Genomic DNA, 21,187 nt, shown 5'->3' with positions numbered 1-21,187 from the left:
CATCTCTCCAGCCCTCTCTTGTGGTTTTTAAGACTCTTTTATTATAGTTAACATACTATAATTCTTTTTTTTTTTTAAAAGATTTATTTATTTATTACGCATACAGTGTTCTGCCTGCATGTTTTGCCGGCAGGCCAGAAGAGGGCACCAGATCTCATTATAGATGGTTGTGAGCCACCATGTGGTTGCTGGGAATTGAACTCAGAACCTTTGGAAGAGCAGCCAGTAGTACTCTTAACCACTGAGCCATCTCTCCAGCCCAACATACTATAATTCTTAAAGAGGAGCATTCTACCTTAAAAAAACAACTGTACTTTCCAGTTTCTCTTGAAAATCTAGACCACCTGAGAAGTCAGGACCCACAATCTCACTGCCCATGCTAACAGTCACCTGGAGCTGGGATGCAACTCTCCCCTTCCTAGCAGGCCTGTGTGCAACACTTCCTGCAGTCTCCACCTACTCCACATCACTCTTTGCTTGCTTTCTTAGCCCCTAGAGGCATCAGTTTGTACATCTGTTTCTTTGAGCCAGATGGAGACTCAAATTGCCCTGTCTCCCTGCCAGAAAGGCAGAAAACAAAACAAACTTGCCCAGCGTTTCTTCTGGATTCTCTTAGCAGTTCAATGAAGTGGGGTGGTCCGCGTGAATGAAATTGTTCTGCAGGCTTTATTCAGGAATGCATTAACAGGTTGCTTGCTCTCCATGTGATGGAAATGCAGCAAAATTTCTCAGGATCAGTCAAGTATGCTGCCTCACCCTCATAATCTCAGCACTTTCGAGACCGAAACAGGAAGATTCCATGAGTTTGAGACCAACTTGAGCTACATAGTGAGTTCTAGGTCAGCCTGGAGTACAGAATAAGATCCTTTCTCTAAACAAACAAACAAAAAACCCACAAAATTAAGGGCAAGAGAGATAGTTTTGTTGGTAAAGTGCCTTCAGAGTTAAAAAAAAAAAAAGAGCCAAGTTCAGATCCCTATATAAAAGTTCAGATCCCATATAAAAGCCAGGTATGGCAGCACACATCTGTCATCCCAGCACTAGGGTTTTGGGCAGAGACAGGCAGATGCCTGGAGCTCATTGGCCAGCCTAGCCCAATCAGTGAGCTCTAGGTTCAGTGATGCTGTCTCAAGAAATAAAGTAGCAAATGATCAAGGAAGACACCTGACATCAATTTCTGTCCTCCATATGCACACACATACATGTAAAACTACATGCACACACACCACGTGTACACACACACACACACACACACACACACGCACGCACGCATGCACGCACACCTCTGTAGCATCAAATAACTCCTATTAGGTGGAAGGTGCCTTTAGCTGAAGGCCATGGAGTCTTCCCAGTTTCATTTTGCTGCTACGAAGAAGCTTCACGTCTTTAGCCTGGGGGCCAAGGGTGCCGTCTCACTGGTATCTATTCTACTGCAGGCAGCTCGAAACTGCTTGGTAAACGATCAAGGAGTTGTGAAAGTGTCCGACTTTGGCCTGTCTAGGTGAGTGTGCCTTTTTCATCTTCCTATGTATGATTTATTTTGGAAAAATGACTGTGCTATATAGTCCATGGTGGCCTCAAACTCGTGAGCATTCTATCTTGCCTCAGCTTCTGCACGGCTGGGGTGACAGGTATTGCTACCACATCTGACTTTCTCATCCACTTGAAATGGGAAAACAACAGAGAACTAACAGGGAGGAGGACGGCATAATTTTTAATCTGTTTTCTTCTTCTGGTCTCCTTTTTGTGTTTTTGTTTTTTGAGACAAGGTCTCTCTATGTAGGTCTGGCTATCCTGGAGCTCACTATGTAGACCAAGTGGGATTAAAGGCATGCACCATCATGCCTGGACTTTCTTTTCTCATTATAGTGTCTTCTAACCTCTAGGTATTCTGAATCATTTAGTTCACTTATTTCTCTCTCTCTCTCTCTGTCTCTCTCTCTGTCTCTCTCTCTGTCTCTCTCTGTCTCTCTCTCTCTCTCTCTCTCTCTCTCTCTCTCTCTCTGGGGGGGTATATTTCTTATCTTTTTAGTGTAGCCCAGGCTGGTCTAGAACTCACTATGTAGCCCAGGCTGGTCTGGAACTCACAGCTATCCTCCCACATTACCCTGCCTTAGTGTATTGACTCATGAGGGGAACCCTGCAGGTATCCTGTCAGAGAAACGAACCTGCCAAGAGATGAGATTGAAAACCTGGTGCAGATTGACTTCGTCAGCCTGGATCACTTTAGGGAGTCTAATGCCAGGCAGTTCACTGTCAACGTATTGAAAACACTACAATTTGGGTAAAGGCTTCCAGGAAACCATCAGTCCAATTCCAGGTGCACAATAAAGCTTAAGGTGTGACTTCATAGAAACTCCTTTACAAAGTACGTGTGACCATGATGATGGGTTCTATAGCTAAAGGGCCTAGAGTCTAGTGTGGTCTCTGACTGATAGCATAGAGGTCAGCAGGTCATAAAGTACATGTGACATCTCTCCTAAGGATGGATAATGGTCTAGGGAGGGAAGAGTCTGGGATAATCATTCTGGGGGCGTTGAATGAGGTCTGCCTCTATAGCAAAAGGTGGGTGAGGTCTGCCTCCACAGATAGCAACAAAGTCACCAGTTTGTTAACAAAATCCACTCCCAGCCTTCTGGACAGAAAAACGGGTATTTTATCTCCTCGGGTGAGAAGAGGCCCCTGCGTGTTTAACATTCCTGTTTCCCGTAGTAATCTGTGGGTGCAAGGACCTTTGTGCCCCCACCAGACTCCACCTCTGGAGTCCTGCGACTCCAGGCATGCACCGCGACCCCCGTTCATCCTTTCCTTCGCTGTTGTATCCCTCTTCTCCTTTCCTCGTCATCCTTCTCCTGTTTCCCCAATATCTTAGCTTGCTATTAAACCTGCTGACTTTCTTCCATTACTCCTTTCTTGGTCTAACCCTTATTGGCTACTGCAGAATGAAAGAAAAGGAGAAGAAGAAATGCAGAGAAAGAAAAAGTGGAGTAGAGAAGAGGAAAGAAGCCCTTATTAGGTTTTTTTTTTCTGTTTATTTTGACTGTAATCATACTGTGGATCAGGAAAGCTAAATCAGAAGTCAGGATGGAAGCAGAGCCTGATGGTGCAGGCCTGTAATCCCAGCTACTCTGGAGGATCGAGTAGTGTCGTGATTGAAAGTTCAAGGGGCTGGAGAGGTGGTTCAGTGGTTAAGATCACTGCTCTTCTAGAGGACCTGGGTTCAAACCCAGATTCCCACCTATGGCTCACAATTAACTAGGCAGTGGTGGTGGTGGTGCATGCCTTTAATCCCAGCTCTCGGGAGGCAGAGGCAGATGGAGCTCTGTGAGTTCATGGTCTACAGCGTGAATTCCAAGACAGCCAGGGCACACAGAGAAATCTGTCTCAAAAAAAAAAAGTTCATGGCCAGCTTGGGTAATTTAGTGAGACATTGTCTCATTCATTAAAAAAAAAAAAAAGTACAAAAAAGGGCCAGAAGTGAATATCACTAGTAGGGTACTAGCCTGGTATAGGCAAGGCTCTGGGCTCATCCACACAGAGGACAAATGAATATTTTTCTAAAGAAAAAGAAATTAAAACGGAAGTTTTGTTACAAGTAACAATTTGTAGACTGCATTGGCTGGCCCGCAGAGACTTTTGAGAAAGCATGTAAGGAAATGTGTATTTGTGCAGCCCTCCCTCATGGGTGCGCTGGGAAGACTCACGCACGTATCAAGCTGTCTAGATCTTAAGGGCAACGAGTCCTGAATCCCTTGCAGGTATGTCCTGGATGATGAGTACACCAGCTCGGTAGGCTCCAAATTCCCGGTCCGATGGTCTCCACCAGAAGTGCTTATGTACAGCAAGTTCAGCAGCAAATCTGACATTTGGGCTTTTGGTAAGTAGATGCGAACATACAGGTTAGGGCGCGGAGATGGCTCCGCGGGTAAGCCAAACCGCTTCTCATGCAAGCCTTACAACTCGAGTTCAGATCCCCAGAACCACATAAAAGCTGGAAGCGGTAGTGAATACAGCTGTAATCTGCAACCCACTGTGCTCCAACCAGCAGACAGGAGGCAGAGGCTGGAGAATCACAAGTAACTCAAGGGCCAGAGAGCCTGTAGAATCTACCAGAAAAACAGTAAACAGTAAGGGAGCCCCCTGTCTCTAACAAGGTGGAAGGTGTAGATCAACACTCATGATTGTTATCTGACCTCCACTGTATGCTGTGGTGTAGATGAGCACACACACACACACACACACACACACACACACACACACACACTGGTGAGGAGAAGAGAGATTATAGATTATACAGCTCAGAGAAGAACATAACAGGACAGTTCAAATTTGCATTCCCATTATCATTCATCTGATCCTTGGGGTGCTTGTTATGTGTCAGGAACCATAGGGGGTTCTGAGGACAACCAGCGCAAACTGGACATAATCTGTGTTTTCTTAGAACTTACACTATATCCTGGGAAACAAACCATTCAGTATTCAATGGCTTCTGAATACTGATTATGTACTAGGCATTCTGCCAGACCCCAAAGCTACCGAGACAAACAAGACACAGCGGCTCTTCTAGGGGAACTAATGGTCTAGCATAGTGCAGCTCTGATAACCATCAGTGACGCCAGGACCACGGCCCTTGTCTGAACAAAATGCAAAATCCACAGGGGGAGAAATCAGCTTCTTCTAATCTTTACGGTTCATCCGGAAGGATTAGGCCCCAAGTATTCCAAAAAAGACTGAATACACTTCTCTTTTTTTTATCTTCTAGGGGTTTTAATGTGGGAAATTTACTCCCTGGGGAAGATGCCATATGAGAGATTTACTAACAGTGAGACAGCAGAACACATTGCTCAAGGCTTACGTCTCTACAGGCCTCATCTGGCATCAGAGAGGGTGTATACCATCATGTACAGCTGCTGGCATGAGGTGAGTGTTGCAGTGTTCGCTCTCAAACTGTTCCCTGGAATTTCCTTACTTTCTCATTGAGCTGGCCAGTCCCCTCTCTCCATGGTCACTTGTCAGCGGGGCCCAGGCTTGCAGCTGCACGTGCTTTCTTACTCTGGCCTGAATCCGAATCCTCTGATGGCTTTTCCACGCCCACCCTACTCTTCACTAGAGTATCATTAGCAGAGCAGACCCTAGTACCCATATCAGCTTTAAGAGTTGTGGGGGTGGGGTGGTGGGTTGGTGGGGTGGTGGTGGTGGTTGGGTTGTGGGACCGTACCATCTACCAAAGGCACGCAGGTAAGACAACGGGCATTGCCAAGTCTGTAATCATTATCTGGGACGCTCCTTCCACTTAACTAGCTGCCATCCTTTTCTGGTTGAGGGTCTAAATGAGACTTTAAAAACCCTGTCGCTTAGAAGGGACCTAAAGTAGTTTTTGTTTGTCTGCTTTGGTTTTGAGGTTTTGATTCTAAAATATTTTTAAATTATTTGATTGTTTTTCGTGTATGGGTATTTTGCTTGTATGTATATCTATGCACCACATTCATACCTGCTGCCCGTAGAAGGCAGAAGAAGGCATCAGGTCCCCTGGAACTGGAGTTATGGACAGTTGTGAGCCACCATGTAGGTGCTGGGAATCAAACCTGGGTCCACAGGAAGAGCAGCCAGTGCTCTAAATACCTGTGTCAACTTTCTAGCCTACTTAAAAATGTGATATATTGTAGATTTAAGGGGGTACAGTTGTAGTATTTTAGAAATAAAGATCTTGTTTCACTGTTCTAAAAATGCGTTGCCGGGGCTGGGGAGTGGGGCTCAATTGGTAGAGTGTTTACCTGGCGTAAGTGAAGCCTTGCTTTCATTCACACACCTCATAAGCCAGGTGTGTGGTGCAGGGTTTGTTCGACACAGGGCTTCAAATTGTCAGGCTGGCCTCAAACTCATTATGTAGCCAAGGTTGACTTTGAACTTCTGGTTCTCCTGCCTCCACCAGCCAAGTGCTGAAGTCACAGGCATGCACTAATATGCCCTACTCCTAAGGATGTTATTGTTTTATTATTATTTTGAGATGGAGTCTCTCTACATATTCCTGGCTGTCCTGGAACTCACTCTCTTCCTCCCAAGTGTCATAATTAAAGGCATGTGCTACCCTGTCCAGCCTCCTAAGGCATTTTCTTCTTATTCTTTTTTTTTTCCAAGACAGGGTTTCTCTGTGTAGCTTTGGTGCCTTTCCTGGAACTCACTCTGTAGACCAGGCTGTCCTCGAACTCACAGAGATCCACCTGGCTCTGCCTCCCGAGTGCTGGGATTAAAGGTGTGCACCACCGCTGCCTGGCAGCATTTTCAAAAATATAAATTACTGGGCTTCTTTTCGAGAGATTCTGGAAAGGTACATCTGCTATGGAACTCAGAAATCCTTTCATGTTTCCCGAAACTTCTGATACTTGTCTAGTTTTGAAAACCACTGATTTGAATACTAAGAAATTGATGATCCTTTGGTTCTGACAGATTGAGGCTATTCTGTCATGAATCCTTCCTGAATTATCAAATACGTCAGGGCAACTAGGCCTATGTAGTCCCAACACTCAGGAATCTGAGGTCGGAGGTTTTGCCATGAGTTTCAGGCTAGCCTGGGCTACATATTGCCTTCCTGGGCAGCCTGAGATATAGAGTGACATCTTATCTCAAAACAAACAACAAAAAACTAAAATTTTCTTTTCAAAAAGACCATATCTCAACTAGGTGTGGTGGCACATGCCTTTAATTCCAGCACTTGGGAGGCAGAGGCAGGTGGATCTCTGTGAGTTTGAGACCAGCCTGGTCTACAGCAAGTTCCAAGACAGCCAGGGCTGCACAGAGAACAAACAGATAAAAAAGAGTAAACCTAAAAAACATTTGTATAACAGCCAGGTGGAAGTGGGGATAGGAAGTCCTTGCCTGATTTCTGGAAAGAGATATGACAAAAGTCACTAGCATTATGGGCTGGAGAGATGGCTCAGTGGTTAAGAGCACTGTCTGTTCTTTCAGAGGACCAAGGTTCAATTCTCAGCACCCATACAGCAGCTCAAAACTGTTTGTAACTCCACTTCCAAGGATCCGACACCCTCACACAGACATACATGCAGGCAAATCACCAATGCACATAAAATGAAAATAAATTATAAAAAAAATAACTTGAGTTGCTAAAGATGAAAAGCACACAAGGACTTTATGGAGACCTGCTTTTTCATTTTTCTTCTTTGTGTGTTATCAAGAAGATATGTGGCTAGGTTTTTAGTACATACTTAATAAGCCTAATACTTTGTAATTTATTACTGGCTTCCTTGTGGATTCTGGATTCTACACTGTAACACTTGTCTGTTTTCTTTGGTTTTAGAAAGCAGATGAACGTCCTAGTTTCAAAATTCTCTTGAGTAACATTCTAGATGTCATGGATGAAGAATCCTGAACTGGCTGATAAGCTTCGTGGATCTACTCCTCTCTCCTACAAGTCCTAATTCCACTTTTTCTGAGGGCTCCCAGGCTCACGGGCTCTGTAGCCTTCCATGCTCCTACTGAATACATAAAGGCCCCTGTATATCGAGGAATGCCTTTCTTCTTTCAGTCCCCGGCATAATGCTTCTGAGAAAAGGCCGAGGAATTTCTGTGCCTGGTATTGCCCGTAACTTCAAGACTCCTAACAGACTGAATTTGGGATGGGAACATTTTGGGGGAGGGAATGATGAAAATAGCTCCACTAGATGTCTAACAGCTTGTTGGGTAAGTGTTAAGAGTTTGGGGGCAGGACAGACTGGAATGGTGCCATTAAAATGGGAGGGATGGATTGTTTTGATAAAATAAAATTATTGGAAAGAGTGAAGTTATCTCCTATTTTAATTCATCACACAGCCGCCCTGAAGCTCCCCGTTTGAGAATTGCAGAAAACCGTGTGTTATTAGTTTGGCATATTCCTAATCTATTTGAGAATTGCAGAACACCGTGTGTTATTAGCTTGGCGTATTCCTAATCTAGAACTCGACAGAATCCACGTTTCACCCCCTCTTTCTTCTGTTAAAGCCTGCCTGTTAATTGTAGAGGAATTCACAAGCCTTCCACCGTGCTTGACACACAGTAGACACACAGTAGACACACAGTATCATTTGAATGGATCTTAGTTAGGGACAAACTCAGCCAGATCCTCATTTCTCTACATCAAGAGGAAAACCCCATCAAAGAACTGGACCCAGGGGTCCAGGGTAGCCAGTTCATTCGCAGAAGAGTTCTGGCTGGGGGCAAAGCCAAGGCTGAGAAAGCGCGGGCCAATTTGGAAGTGGGCAGGGCGGAGTTGCAGGGCCGGCCCTTCACTGGACCACGTGGTGTGAAGTAACTTCCTCTTTTCCTTTCTACTAGTCTTTTCTTTTTGAATCTCCGCTCCCACGGCGCCGCGGCGCTCCAGGCCACGGCCGGGCGCTACGGCTGGGGTGCGGCGGGGAGCGGATCTTCCCCACCCCCACCCCCGCGGAGACAGCGGAGCGCGGTCGCCTGCGGGGAGCAGGCAGAGCCGGCCGGGTCGCCTGTCCCGCGCCGACGCAGTGAGCTCACAGGGCGGTCCCCAAGGCGGGGCGGGGTGGCGCGCGCTGGGGGGTGGAGGAGGGAGGTTGTGGTTCCGGTTCCGTCACCCAGACACGTGAAGGTCGGCAAGTCGGTTCTGTGCTCGCCTTGGCCCGCGTGGTCGCGCCAGGATGGATTCCTCCTCGTCGTCTTCGGGCGCGGGTTTGGGCGCCGTGGACCCGCAGTTGCAGCATTTCATCGAGGTGGAGACGCAGAAGCAGCGCTTCCAGCAGCTGGTGCACCAGATGACGGAACTTTGCTGGGTGAGGCTCCCTGGGCTTGGATCTGGGTGCTATGCCTACTTTCCCAGTGCCCTTGCCCCCATGGGACTTGCTAGGATGTCGGGAACTTCAGTGTGGGTGGTCTTGACTGCACTCCGGGTTCTCAGATTCCTTAGGCCGAGTCTGAACTTCTCTGGAAGACCGTAGGTGCAGAGAGAGGGTTGGGAGTCACAGGCTCACACCTCTGTCCCACCCAGCACTCGGAGGCACCTGAGGTTGAAGCTGTAGTGCTGGCCTTTAAGACTGATCAGAAGCCCCAGTCCTGGAATTTTAGGGTGCCCGAATCCCAGAGAGCCCATGATTTATTTCTGGACTCCTAGGGATTTACCTAGATTACCCAGTTATAACCCCTCCTGATGAGCGGCTCTAACTCATTAAGTATAAAAGTGGCATAATCTCTCCCAACATACACATTTATTTGCCATCACGGTGAGTTGTTGTGTAATACCAAGACATTAAGGTCTGAAGGTTGAGAAATTGAGTCGGCTCAGTGAGGGGACTTTGGCAGAGGGGCAGAAGGCGTTTGTTTGTAGCTGAGATCAAAGTGTTCTGGTTGCCAAGGACAAGCACACTGCCCTCCTGTGACATAAAAACTTAAAGAATTTAGAGGCCAGGGATATTATTCGTTGGAATTAGAGAGACTCTAAGTCTTGTGTATAAAGCAGAGAATCATGAACGAAATTTATTACAAAGGTTTCTAACTATAATACAGACATTGATTTCCTTGGTCCTTTTCCTGTAAACTTATGGATTGTTGGACTGTGCTCTTTAGAAATGCTTGGATTAATTCTGGCTTGCCTTGGATCAGAGGGCTTCAATTCTTTGTTTGTTTGTTTTTGAGACAAGTTTTCCTGTATTCCAAGCTAGTCTCATACTGAATGGATAGCTGAGAATAGCCGAAAGTGACCTTGAAAATGGTTTTCCTGCCTCCTCCAGCTTTTTATGATTCTTTTTTTTTTTTTTTTAAAAAAAAATGTTTCTTTTGAGATAGGGCTTTGCTATTTACTCCTGGCTGGCCTGAATTTATAGAGATCTTTTTCCTGCCTCTGCCTTCTGATTGGTGGGATTAAAGGTATTCACCACCAAAATATGATATTCTTTTTTTTTCTTTTCTTTCTTTTTTTTTTGTGTATGTGTGTGTTTGAGACATTGTTTCTCTGTGTGACAGCCTTTTCTGTCCCAGTCACAGAGATCCTCCTGCCTCTGCCTCTAGAGTGCTGGGATCAAAGGCATGTGCCACTGTGCCCAACTTCTTTTTCTTTTTTAAAAAAGTCTCTGATTGATCATGTTTGGGTGGGAAGTAGTGTGGTTAATGACTGCTTTAAGAATAATGAACTAGGAGAGGAAGAATTCATTTTCTTTCAGTGGTACAGCCAACTGAAGTTTCTCGTGCTCCCATAGAAGAACCTTGTATGCTCATGCAAGCAACCCAAAACTCAGTGGATCATAAAGAAAGGACGTACACTAGGGAGAGGACTTGTTGGGAAGTAGAGGGGATTGAGAGGGTAATGTGATCAAATTGTATCATATACATGCATTTCATATATATACATGTATGAAATTGTCAGTGTGTTTTTTAAATCTGAGAACTCCAGTTTCCCGCTCCTCCTGAGGGGATACAAGAACCTTTGGTATGTGTTGGGTAGGATGGTACAGTCCCAGAACTTGGGAAGCAAAGACAAAAGGATCTGAAGTTCCTGGCCAGCACAGAGAGTTCCAGCCACCTAGGACTACATAGTGAGACCCTGTCTCACAAGACAAACTACTCTGTCTTAGAGAAATGGACTTAAAGAATGTCGCTTCATAGATTTTCTTTGTTGATTGGTTTTAGAGTACCTAACTAGTTGTTTTGTGTTGCTAGAGTTTTCCTGCCTGGCCCACGGTCAGGGCAAATCTCTCTCACCCGCCAGTCCCACAGCCTCTCAGACCCAACCAAGTAAACACAGAGACTTATATTGCTTACAAACTGTATGGCCGTGGCAGGCTTCTTGCTAACTGTTCTTACAGCTTAAATTAATCCATTTCTATTCATCTATACCTTGCCACGTGGCTTGTGGCTTACCGGTACTTTACATCTTCCTTGTCCTGATGGCGGCTGACAGTGTCTCCTTCACCCAGCTTCCTGTTCTCTCAATTCTCCTCTCTGTTAGTCCCGCCTATACTTCCTGCTTGGCCACTGACCAATCAGTGATTTATTTATTGACCAATCAACAACACATTTGACATACAGACCATCCCACAGCACTTCCCCTTTTCTTTTCTTAAAAAGGAAGGTTTTAACCTTTACACATCTCCAAAGTCAGCTTGGTATATTTGGGAATTTGGGCGTAGTTTCTCTTATTACTTCCTGCTGGAGGGGGGCGCTGTATCTTATGGGGATACAAAGAAAATTTTTAGGATTATGGAATAGTCCATGAGAGTGTATCGTCTGAGCCAGTTGCCTTCAAACCATTCTGGATGTTGGATCATCTCAGCCATGGGGTCATCTGAGACCTTTCAGGGGGTCTTGGCTGGTCAAACTGGATGTATCTTAATCTGGAACAAATCCATAGCCTCTGGCTTTCTGTGGAAACAAAAGAGACTCTTTTCCAAAGCAACATATCCTTATATCCAAACTTTGAAGTCAAGGTACCTTTAAAATATACATTTTGGCATAACTCAACAGCTTTTGTAATCAAATGTTTTTTTTCAGTTACGAATATCAAAGAGAACATAATCCAAATTCTCTGTGTGGTAGCCATCTTTACGTGGCTTATTTTTTTATATTAGCTTGAGCCTATTGCTTTAAATTGCAGCCTCCTAAGCCTGAAATGGCACTGGCGCTAAGGCTGCTGGCTCCGCCCATTTCAGCTTCCCAACATGGCCGTAGTACGTTTTCCGACAGCTCTGGGAGCCATCAACATTCAGAAATAGTGGGTCTATGCTTCTATCAAAGCAGCATGTAGCCCAGAAACCTCTTTTTTTTTTGTACTAGCAAAGGCTAAATCCACCACATAGCTTAATGTGCCACTTGCAGAGGCCTCATTCCCGCCTTACTGCATGTCGAGCATGCACACCAGGGACCCGCCATAGTAGCTCAAACATGCAGGCTGCCGCTATCTTGAAAGAGACAACTAGGACCTGTTTTTAGCTCCGGTTTAGAATCTTTTTACTCAGGTTTTAGGTGGAAACTCTTGCCCCACGTTGGGCGCCATTTGTTGCTAGAGTTTTCCTGCCTGGCCCACGGTCAGGGCAAATCTCTCTCACCCGCCAGTCCCACAGCCTCTCAGACCCAACCAAGTAAACACAGAGACTTATATTGCTTACAAACTGTATGGCCGTGGCAGGCTTCTTGCTAACTGTTCTTACAGCTTAAATTAATCCATTTCTATTCATCTATACCTTGCCACGTGGCTTGTGGCTTACCGGTACTTTACACCTTCCTTGTCCTGATGGTGGCTGGCAGTGTCTCCTTCACCCAGCTTCCTGTTCTCTCAATTCTCCTCTCTGTTAGTCCCGCCTATACTTCCTGCCTGGCCACTGACCAATCAATGATTTATTTATTGACCAATCAACAACACATTTGACATACAGACCATCCCACAGCAGTTTTGTTTTTCCGAACAGTTTCTCCATGGCCGGCCTCAAACTCAGATCCCTCTGCCTCCCAGGTGCTGAGATAAGGTGTGTGGCCACCACCACCGCCTGAAAAAGGTTATTTTTTTTTTGCCTCTTTTCTCACTCTGTTATATCCAAGGTGTGCCATTTTCTGGCCCATTGACTTTGAGCATACTCTGCCAGAGTTTCCACTGGTAAAAATGAGGATTGATAATGGTGTTTTCCATTGACTTGTTGCAAAATGTAATGTAAACCTGTGTCCAATTGTTTGACAATTGGTAAGATGCTAAATGTGAAAATTTTTATATTAATTTTTTAGTAAAAAGGCAGGGGCTTCATTATGGCATATGTGTTCTTAACGTGGATTTCTTGCCTCCCTTACAATCTCTTTCTCTCCTCAGTCTTCTAGTTACATCACATATGTATAGATACACACATGCTATGCAATTTTAAGTCTAGGTGTTCTAGGTAAGAGAAAACACAGGTCCAAATGTATTAGCAAATCAGATGGTTTAGGTGAAATTACTTCTATAAGCAAAAGGCTTTTGTTTGCAAGTTCCCTTTGTGATTCTGTGTCTTATTCTGAACAGGAGAAGTGCATGGATAAGCCTGGGCCAAAGTTGGACAGTCGGGCTGAGGCCTGTTTTGTGAACTGTGTTGAGCGCTTCATTGACACAAGCCAATTCATCTTAAATCGACTGGAACAGACCCAGAAGTCCAAACCAGTCTTCTCAGAGAGCCTTTCTGACTGATCTCAGCATTACCTCTTTGGAAAAGTAGTTCAAGAAATGAAGAGCTGTTGATGGGATGGTTGAAGAAATGGCTTGGGGCGGGGGGATTGGCTCCCAATTTTCTTTATCATCTTGGGACGTCTTGTCACCTGAGAACGAACAAAGACCAATTTTTATGTATGGGAGTTGAGAGTCATATGTATTTGGTTGTGTTTTTAAAGCTAATCATGTGAAAATAATTGACAGATAAATGAAATTATGAGATGCATATTACTGTATATGGGACTATGCTTTCTCAAGGTCCCTTAACTGCTTTATATAATTTTGATAGTGGAAGTGCTTTCTATAATTTGATAGTGGGACCACATAGGGTAAATCTCTATTTGTATGGATTCATTTCTGATTTTTTAGGGAGATCTTTGTGTGAGAAAGAGTAACAGTGGGGAAATAACCTGGCACTGTTTAACCATGAGCTTTCTTATCTTTATAAGTTCGACTATCAGAGCTGAAAAAATTCTATGGGTGTTCATATAATCCAGCCTTTTAGGTTGTCTTTCTCCCCTATACTGTGATTTACTTAAATATCAAATTGAAAATATGGTCTCAAAGTAGAACGGGCAGCCTGAGAATCTAGAGGGCTTTAGTTAGTTATAAAAGAATCTAGCTCATGAGCATAATTCGTACTACCAGACTGCCACAGGAGGAAGTTAACCTACTCTGTATATCAGGATACGAAACCTTCACAGATGTGCCTAAAGAGATGCTAATGATTTAGGCCAGTCAGAAACTAACAACAGTTTCAGGTAGAGGTGCATGCCTGATGTCAGTCATGAATTCCATTACTGCATTCTTTCTTTCGGTCACTGAAATAAAAGCTCTGCAAGATCAACTTGTGAGTGAGGTTTTCTATTTTGGGTTTTTATCTGCAACTCAGATTTCATGTGGGCGCATTTCAAGACAGAAATGTAGTTAGTCTCTCCTAGAGGTCCCTGACGTTTTGGGAGAAGAAAGTACTTTCAGATGAGATGAGAAGGGAAAAACAACTTCTGTGCTAACACTTAGGTCTCTGATAGAAGAGCTTATATTGAATTCCCCTCTTGTTTTTAAATACTCATAGACTGGAGTGTAGACCTAAAGGAAAACTGCTTAATACAAATCCATGAATGTGGGCAATTACCTACTTCTAGCATTTCCTCATGGGCACCACAGGGAAATTTTTGCAATTGTGATGAAAATGTAAGTCAACAAACTAAAGTGCCTTTTCCAAGCCAGTCTCGCTGTTTGGTAAGAGGGATTCAATAGAAGCAGCCGGAAGGCTGAAGAGATTAGTTCTAGCCAAGGGAGACATAAAGGTTTCAGTGTAGTAAGTTTCATTAAGAAACAGCACGGGACTGGAGACGTTGCTCAGTGGTTTAGAGAGCACTTGTTGCAGAGGACTTGGGTTCAGTTCTAATCCAGATGATAGTTCATAGCCATCCTAACTAGTTCCAGGGCATCCAAGGCCATCTGGCTTTCCTGGCACTAGGCACACATGATACACATGCACTTGTGCACGTCTTCATGCACATAAAATTACATCTAAAAAGAACTTGAAGAAAAAGTACGATCAGGGTGTTAGGAGATGTTTGTGGAGCTTTGCTATTTTCTAACAAATAGCTGAGACTTGAGAGGACCAAGTGACCAAGCTTTAGTGCCAAGGAGAATTGTTTGGCAGAGATAACAATCCAAGTGCCTCAGGGTAGAAGCCACATGCCATGAGATAAAACACAAAGTCCAGTAGCATGAGACAAGATCGAGGACAGTGTGAGACCTTTTGGCTTTTACCTGGCATAGTGGAAAGCCATTTGAGTGGGGTTTTTAAGCAGGTGTGTGATGTCATAACTTCCTGCTTGGTGTAGTACTAGTAACAATGCCATTTTCATGTGGAGCCGAGTTTAAACACTGAGGGTAGGTATCTGACACACATATCTTTCATATGTGTCAAGGTAAAAGATGGCAGAGTTTATTTTTATTTTTTTGTTTTGTTTTGAGACAGAGTTTCTCTTTGTCTCGGCTGTCCTGGAGCTCACTAGCTAGACCAGGCTGGTCTCAAACTCAGAGATCCTCCTGCCTGTGCCTCCCAAGTGCTGGGATTAAAACCATGTATGTACCACTATGCCTGGAATTATTCTTCACTCTTAAAATACTGTGTCTCATTGTATGTATGCACAAAGTGCTTTCACTTTATAGTGTTATCACATAATCAGCTAATAGAACAAAGAGTATGTCAGGTTCCGACATTATGCTTTGGCACCATTGCTGTGTTCAGCACCATTAGGTACAAGATAATGGAGAAGAAATAGTATAACATATGCCCCTGCTTCCAGTGATTTACAACCATTGGGGTTTTGGCAATCTCAAGAATGTGTTTTCACACCTTGATTAAAAGAGGCGTACTGTCAGTCCTGCAATTCCAAACCTTGATTTCCAATATGTTTACATTAAAAACTCAGGACTGAAATGAAAGGAAAATCTGAACTGAAATCTTAGAAGCCTAATATGTAGTAAGAGGCCAAGCTGCTCTGCTGTGGAAGGTACTTACCTGGAAGCTCCGCTGTTGCCTTGTCTGCCCATATATTGACCGGAGTCTAAGACATTGTCTTAGAGGACCTAAAGATTTCCCAAGCATCCTGCCTGTCTCTGAAATCCCCACTGCTGAGTCTATGAACTAATATTAATTAGCATAGATAGATAGAAGGGAAACAAGGACTTCAAAATGAGGACAATAAGCATCTTTATAAGGAGTTTGAAGTCTAAAATGTAGCAAGCCAACCCATATAAAGTTTTTACAAGAGACAAAGGAAACAATTGATAGCCCTTTCTTTAACCAAAACAAAAACAACAAAAATTGTAATACCAAACTTTTTCTGATAAAATACTGAAACAATCTTGGACTAGGGAGCAGTTATTTCAAAGATTATGCGCTGGTACAGTTCTCTTAAAACTTCCTTCAGGCTTGTGTTTATTGGCACGTAATCAAATCAAAGGCTGATGGAGGAATGTCCTGTATTCTACGTCTTTCATCTATGTAGGCATGTGGGTATTATTCTGATTCATCCATCTCAAGTATATGGTTTAGATATTTTTGAATATATTCCGTGGGTTCATGTATTGAAGACTGGGCCCAGTGTAGTGATAATGGAAGGGCAATTTAAGAGATGGGACCTTCAGGCTGGAGAGATGGCTCAATGGTTAAGAGCATTTGCTGCTCTTGAAGAGGCCCTGGGTTCAGTTCCCAACACCCACACGGTGGTTTACACTGTTTGTAACTCCAGTTCTGGAGGATCCAACTCCCTCCTCTGGCCTTCGTGGGCACCAGGCACTCATAGACATACATGTAGACAAAACAAAAACAAAAAGAACAAAACAAAAAGACAAAACAAAAAGAACAGCAATAGAGGTAGGAGCTGAGGGCAGGTCATTAAGTCACTGACGAAGCTGACCCTGGGTAGGGTTAAGGTACTTTCAGAGGCCACTGAGTTCTTCAGAGAGTGAGTTACTAGAACGAGCCCGACCCAGGTTGCTATTTGCCTTCTCATTTGTCATTGCCATCTCTTCACCCCAGCCGTGCTCCCACTTTTGCCACCCGCCATGAAGTGACAGCTTGAAGGGAAGCCCCTGCCACAGCCAGTGTTGTGTTTGGACACTCAGATTCCAAATCTTTAAATGCATCTCAATTCTTTACAGAGTTAGCCAGCTAGGGGCATTTTATTAGAGTAATAAAAAACATTATTATCAAGCCAGGCAGTGGTGGCCTACACCCTTAATCCCAGCACTCGGGAGGCAGAGGCAAGTGGAGCTCTGTGAGTTCCAGGGCCAGCCTGGTCTACAGTGCTAGTTCTAGGACAGCCAAGGCCACACAGAGAAACCCTCTCGAAAAACAAAACAAAAAAGCCCAGATTACTGTATTATCAAAATGCAACAGTTATGGACTAAAAGGAACATCTCCAAAGGCACAGAAAAAAAGAAGCTAAAAATATGTAAAGGACACCACAGGTAGTAAGTACCAATGAAATTTCTTTTTTTTAAAAAAAGATTTTATTTATTTATTATGTATACAGTGTTCTGCCTGCATGCATGCCTGCACACCAGAAGAGGGCACCAGATCTCATTACAGATGGTTGTGAGCCACCATGTGCTTGCTGGGAATTGAACTCAGGACCTCTGGAAGAGCAGTCAGTACTCTTAACCTCTGAGCCAGCTCTCCAGCCCCCCAATGAAATTTCTAAGAGCATAGGTTGCTATTGCTTGAGTTAGGAAAAGAACGACATAGGAAGGACTGCAGATGTACTGACCATATCCAAGCCCTGGTTTTGACAGTTCATTTAAATGGTTACAAAGATCAAATGACAAGTCAAGCACATCCAGGTTAGGCTTGTGCTCCTAATTAGCTTTCCTAAATAGCGGGCACTTTCAAGATGATGCCCAACTTTCTGACACCTAGCATGAAGTGGGCCCTCTTAAAGCAGATAAGAATATCCAAAGGGGTTAGATTAGTGACTCTGGCCATAGGAAGGTTTCACTAAGGACAAGTAAAGCAGAACCGACTACTACACCCAGGGCCAAAAAGATGACTCCTGTGATAAAGCAATTGAATTGCTGTTTTAATTCTTAAATAAGAAAGCCTAAGTAGTTTGGTAGATTACTTAGCACCTTAATCAATGAGCATCATTTGAACACTTGGACAATTCATGTATGAACTGGTTAAAAAAATACTTGTGTATCTGTAGCTAGAGAGTTTTCTCTCTGGGTCCCACCAAGCCCTGGCAGTCCGACAGCCCACTTATAAAATAAACACACAGATGCTTATATTATTTAAACTGTTGGGCCTAATGGCTCAGGCTTCTTGTTAACTGTTCTTATATCTTAAATTAACCCATTTCTATTAATCTATACTTTGCCACATGGCTCGTAGCTTACCGATACCTTACATCTTCCTTGTCATGGCGGCGGCTGGCAGTGTCTCTCTGCCTCAGCCTTCCACTTCCCAGAATTCTTCTCCTCCTTGTCCTGCCTATACTTCTTCCTGCTTGGCTACTGGCCAATCAGTGTTTTATTTATTACTCAATCAGAGCAACACATTTAACATACAGAACATCCCACAACATGTATCTAAACCTACATCTAGCATAAATCAGTCTTACAAATGGAAAGCCTATGCAGCATAATAGTGGCAGTCTCTGCTGCACAGAAATTTATAGAAGGAACAATAGGATATGGCAAACCAAGTTCTGAAATACTGGTCAAGAACCCCAAATACGGTCTGAGATGACTCAGCAGGTAAAATTGCTTGCCACCAATCCTAGTGACCCAAATTTGATCCCTAGGACCTACATGGTGGAAAGAGAGAACAGACTCCCAAAAGTTGTCCTCAGAATTTCACACATATACCATGTGTGGTGGGTTGAATGAGAATGGCCCCCATAGGCTCATAGATTGAATACTTGGTCACTAGTAAGTGGCACTATTTGAAAGGATTAGGAGGTGTGGCCTTCTTGGAAGTGTGTCACTGGGTATGTGAACTTTGAGGTTTTAAAAAGCCCATTGCAAACCCAGAGTCTCCTTTTTCCTGCTATCTGCAGATCCTGTTAGAGAACTCTCAGCTATTCTGCAGCACCATGTCTGCCTGCTGCCATGATCCCAGCCATGATGATAATGGACTAACCCTCTGAAATTAAGCAAGTCCCAATGAAATGCCTCATTTATGAGTTGCCATGGTCATGGTATCTTTTCACAGCAATAGAACACTGACCAAGACACCATAGCACATGTGTACCTGCACTCTTTCTGCCACACACACACACACACACACACACACACACACACACACCTACTACTACTACTATCATCACTACTACTACCATTAATAAAATAATAATTTTTAAAAACTCACAAATGAAACCTGGCTCATATGGTGTTAGAGATGGAATCCAGAACTTTCCGTATGCTAGGTAAGCATTCTAACAACTGAACTACATCATTAGCCCAACTCTGTGTATGTGTGTGTGTGTGTGTGTGTGTGTGTGTGTGTGTGTGTGTGTGTGCATGTGCCCTTGCCTCTGAACACATGGAGTCCAGAGATTAACATTATCTTTCTGTATCATTCTCTACCTTATTTTTAGAAACAGAGTCTCTCACTGAACCCGGAGCACCATATTGGCTAGATTGGAAGGCTATCAAGTCCCTGGGATCTGCATGTCTCATTTCCCAAGCACTGGGGTAACAGGCACATGCCTCCATGCTTGGCATCTGACGCCTGTACTAGGGACCCAAGCTCAGGTCCTCATGGTTGTGCAGCAAGCAGTTTACCCACTGAGTTATCTCCCAGCCCTCTTCATCACCAATTTCTTCATCTATTAAACTGAGATAGTTATATCTACTTCACAGGGTTGGAAAATGAGATAACATGAAAAGCACTTGGCATGCTGTAGTAAATGCTAGCTGATTATTGTTATTACTGTTGCTTAGAACTGAGCATCTTAAATTTATTTGTTTATTGTGTATGTGGAGAGGGGTGTGTGTGTGTGTGTGTGTGTGTGTGTGTGTGTGTGTGTGTGTGTGTGTGTTTAGATCAGAGGACCCAAAATTCATTTCTCTTCTTCCACCATGTAGGTCCCAGGGGTTGAACTCACGTCAGATTTGGCAGTAAGCTCATCCATCCATCTTACTGGCTCAAGAACAAATTTGGTTGAAAGCCCATTGTAGCATTTTCCCAGAACTGAGTGTCTTTGATAATGCAGGCAAAGTGATTGCTTGGGAGAAAAGGAGAAAAAGAAGAAGTTGTTACTTTAAAGCCTGGTGTTGGGAGCATGTGGCGCCAATCCCCACATTCAGTAGATGGAAAAAGAGGAAAAAGAAGTTCGGATTTGTCCTTGGTTACATAGTGAGTGTGAGACTACATGAGGGCATATCTTAATGTTTTTAGAGAAATTTTATTTTCTATTTTTATCTATGTGTCTGTGTCTGTGTGTCTGCATGCCACATGTGAGTGTGTGCCTGTAGAGGTCAGAAGAAGGTATATAAGCCTCTGGAGCTGGAGTCACAGTCTCCTGATAGTGGGTGCTGAGAACTGAACTCAGGCCCTCTGGAAGAGCAGGAAGCCTTTTAACCATGGAAAATTCTGTTAAGAATTTGAGTTTGGAGTCTGATCTCTGCTTCGTGATTGTGGATGCAATGTGACCAGTTCTTTCCTGCTTTTTCTGCAGAGATGGACCATATCTCCTAGAACTGTGAGCCAAGAGAAACCTTTAAAAAGGGGGTCTTGAGATGCTGGAGAGATTTCTCAGTTGTTAAGACCCCTTGTTATTCTTACAGAGGACCTGAGTTCAATTCCCAGCACCCGCATGGTGGCTCACAACCAGCCATAATTCCAGCTCCAGATGTGACACCCTTGGTGGGCACCAGGTACACAGGTAGTGCACAAACATACATGCAGTCAGAACATCCATACACATAAATGAATACACTGTGGAGTTTTCCCTACAATCGATGGGAAGATACTGGGAGATTTTAGACAGCGGAGTAATAATACTTGCATTTTGAGTAATATTTTTAACTATTGTTAAAAATGTCATACATATATACAATGTATTTTGACTTTATCAATCCCCCACGACCTCTAAGCCCGCTTCCAACTTCATGACCTCTTCTTTCATTATTATCATTAACTCCATTATTCTAATGTGTGCTGATCATATGAGCATGGGTATGAGGCCATCCACTGGGGCAGGAGAAACCATTAATAACAGATGTAATCAGTTCCTTTGGTTTCTTTGTTTTTGTTGTTTTATTCATTTATTTTTCGACATGTTCTCATGTAGTTCCAGACTGATCAGAAACTTGCTCTATGACCCTACGCTGATCATAAATTCTGGATCCTCCTGCCTCCATCTCTCAAGTGCTGGGATTACAGGTGTGTGCCACCATGCCTGGCTCCATACATGCTTCCAAACTTTCAAGAACTATATAGAATTACTCAAAGTAAATGAAAGTCCTCCACTTACCCTTACA

At 43.8% G+C, this 21,187-nt stretch overlaps 2 protein-coding genes across 4 annotated transcripts in view; both read left to right on the top strand.

The window, feature by feature from the left end:
* The window catches only part of Btk (Bruton tyrosine kinase), a 45,231-nt gene extending 37,433 nt beyond the window's left edge, over positions 1 to 7,798 (top strand). For 2 of the 3 annotated variants that reach the window (XM_059251098.1, XM_059251097.1), the window contains exon 16: positions 1,437 to 1,587. In XM_059251098.1, coding sequence (XP_059107081.1) covers positions 1,437 to 1,505 — 69 coding nt within the window. In that variant the 3' untranslated portion in view covers positions 1,506 to 1,587. Of the gene's footprint in view, positions 1 to 1,436; positions 1,588 to 3,758; positions 3,878 to 4,762; positions 4,921 to 7,315 lie in introns of those variants that run through there. The other variant, XM_059251099.1, reaches the window with a different exon arrangement.
* A 723-nt stretch (positions 7,799 to 8,521) lies between these two features.
* Positions 8,522 to 14,027, top strand: Timm8a (translocase of inner mitochondrial membrane 8A). The gene is made up of 2 exons (XM_059250380.1): positions 8,522 to 8,792; positions 12,998 to 14,027. Exons 1-2 carry the CDS (start codon positions 8,661 to 8,663, stop codon positions 13,157 to 13,159), a joined length of 294 nt encoding a protein of 97 aa, XP_059106363.1. The 5' UTR covers positions 8,522 to 8,660; the 3' UTR covers positions 13,160 to 14,027.
* Positions 14,028 to 21,187: the final 7,160 nt, after the last annotated feature.

Source organism: Peromyscus eremicus, chromosome X (genome assembly GCF_949786415.1).
Source record: "Peromyscus eremicus chromosome X, PerEre_H2_v1, whole genome shotgun sequence".
NCBI classification, from domain to species: domain Eukaryota; kingdom Metazoa; phylum Chordata; class Mammalia; order Rodentia; family Cricetidae; genus Peromyscus; species Peromyscus eremicus.
The sequence above is the reverse complement of the archived record's forward strand: the minus strand, read 5'-3'. Positions and strand labels throughout refer to the sequence as shown.

Bases quoted from the DNA above. Each gene is read 5' to 3' on its own strand.
- Timm8a (XM_059250380.1), top strand. From the start codon at position 8,661: ATGGATTCCTCCTCGTCGTCTTCGGGCGCGGGTTTGGGCGCCGTGGAC. The intron at 8,793-12,997 runs GTGAGGCTCCCT...TATTCTGAACAG, and splicing joins AGATGACGGAACTTTGCTGG to GAGAAGTGCATGGATAAGCC.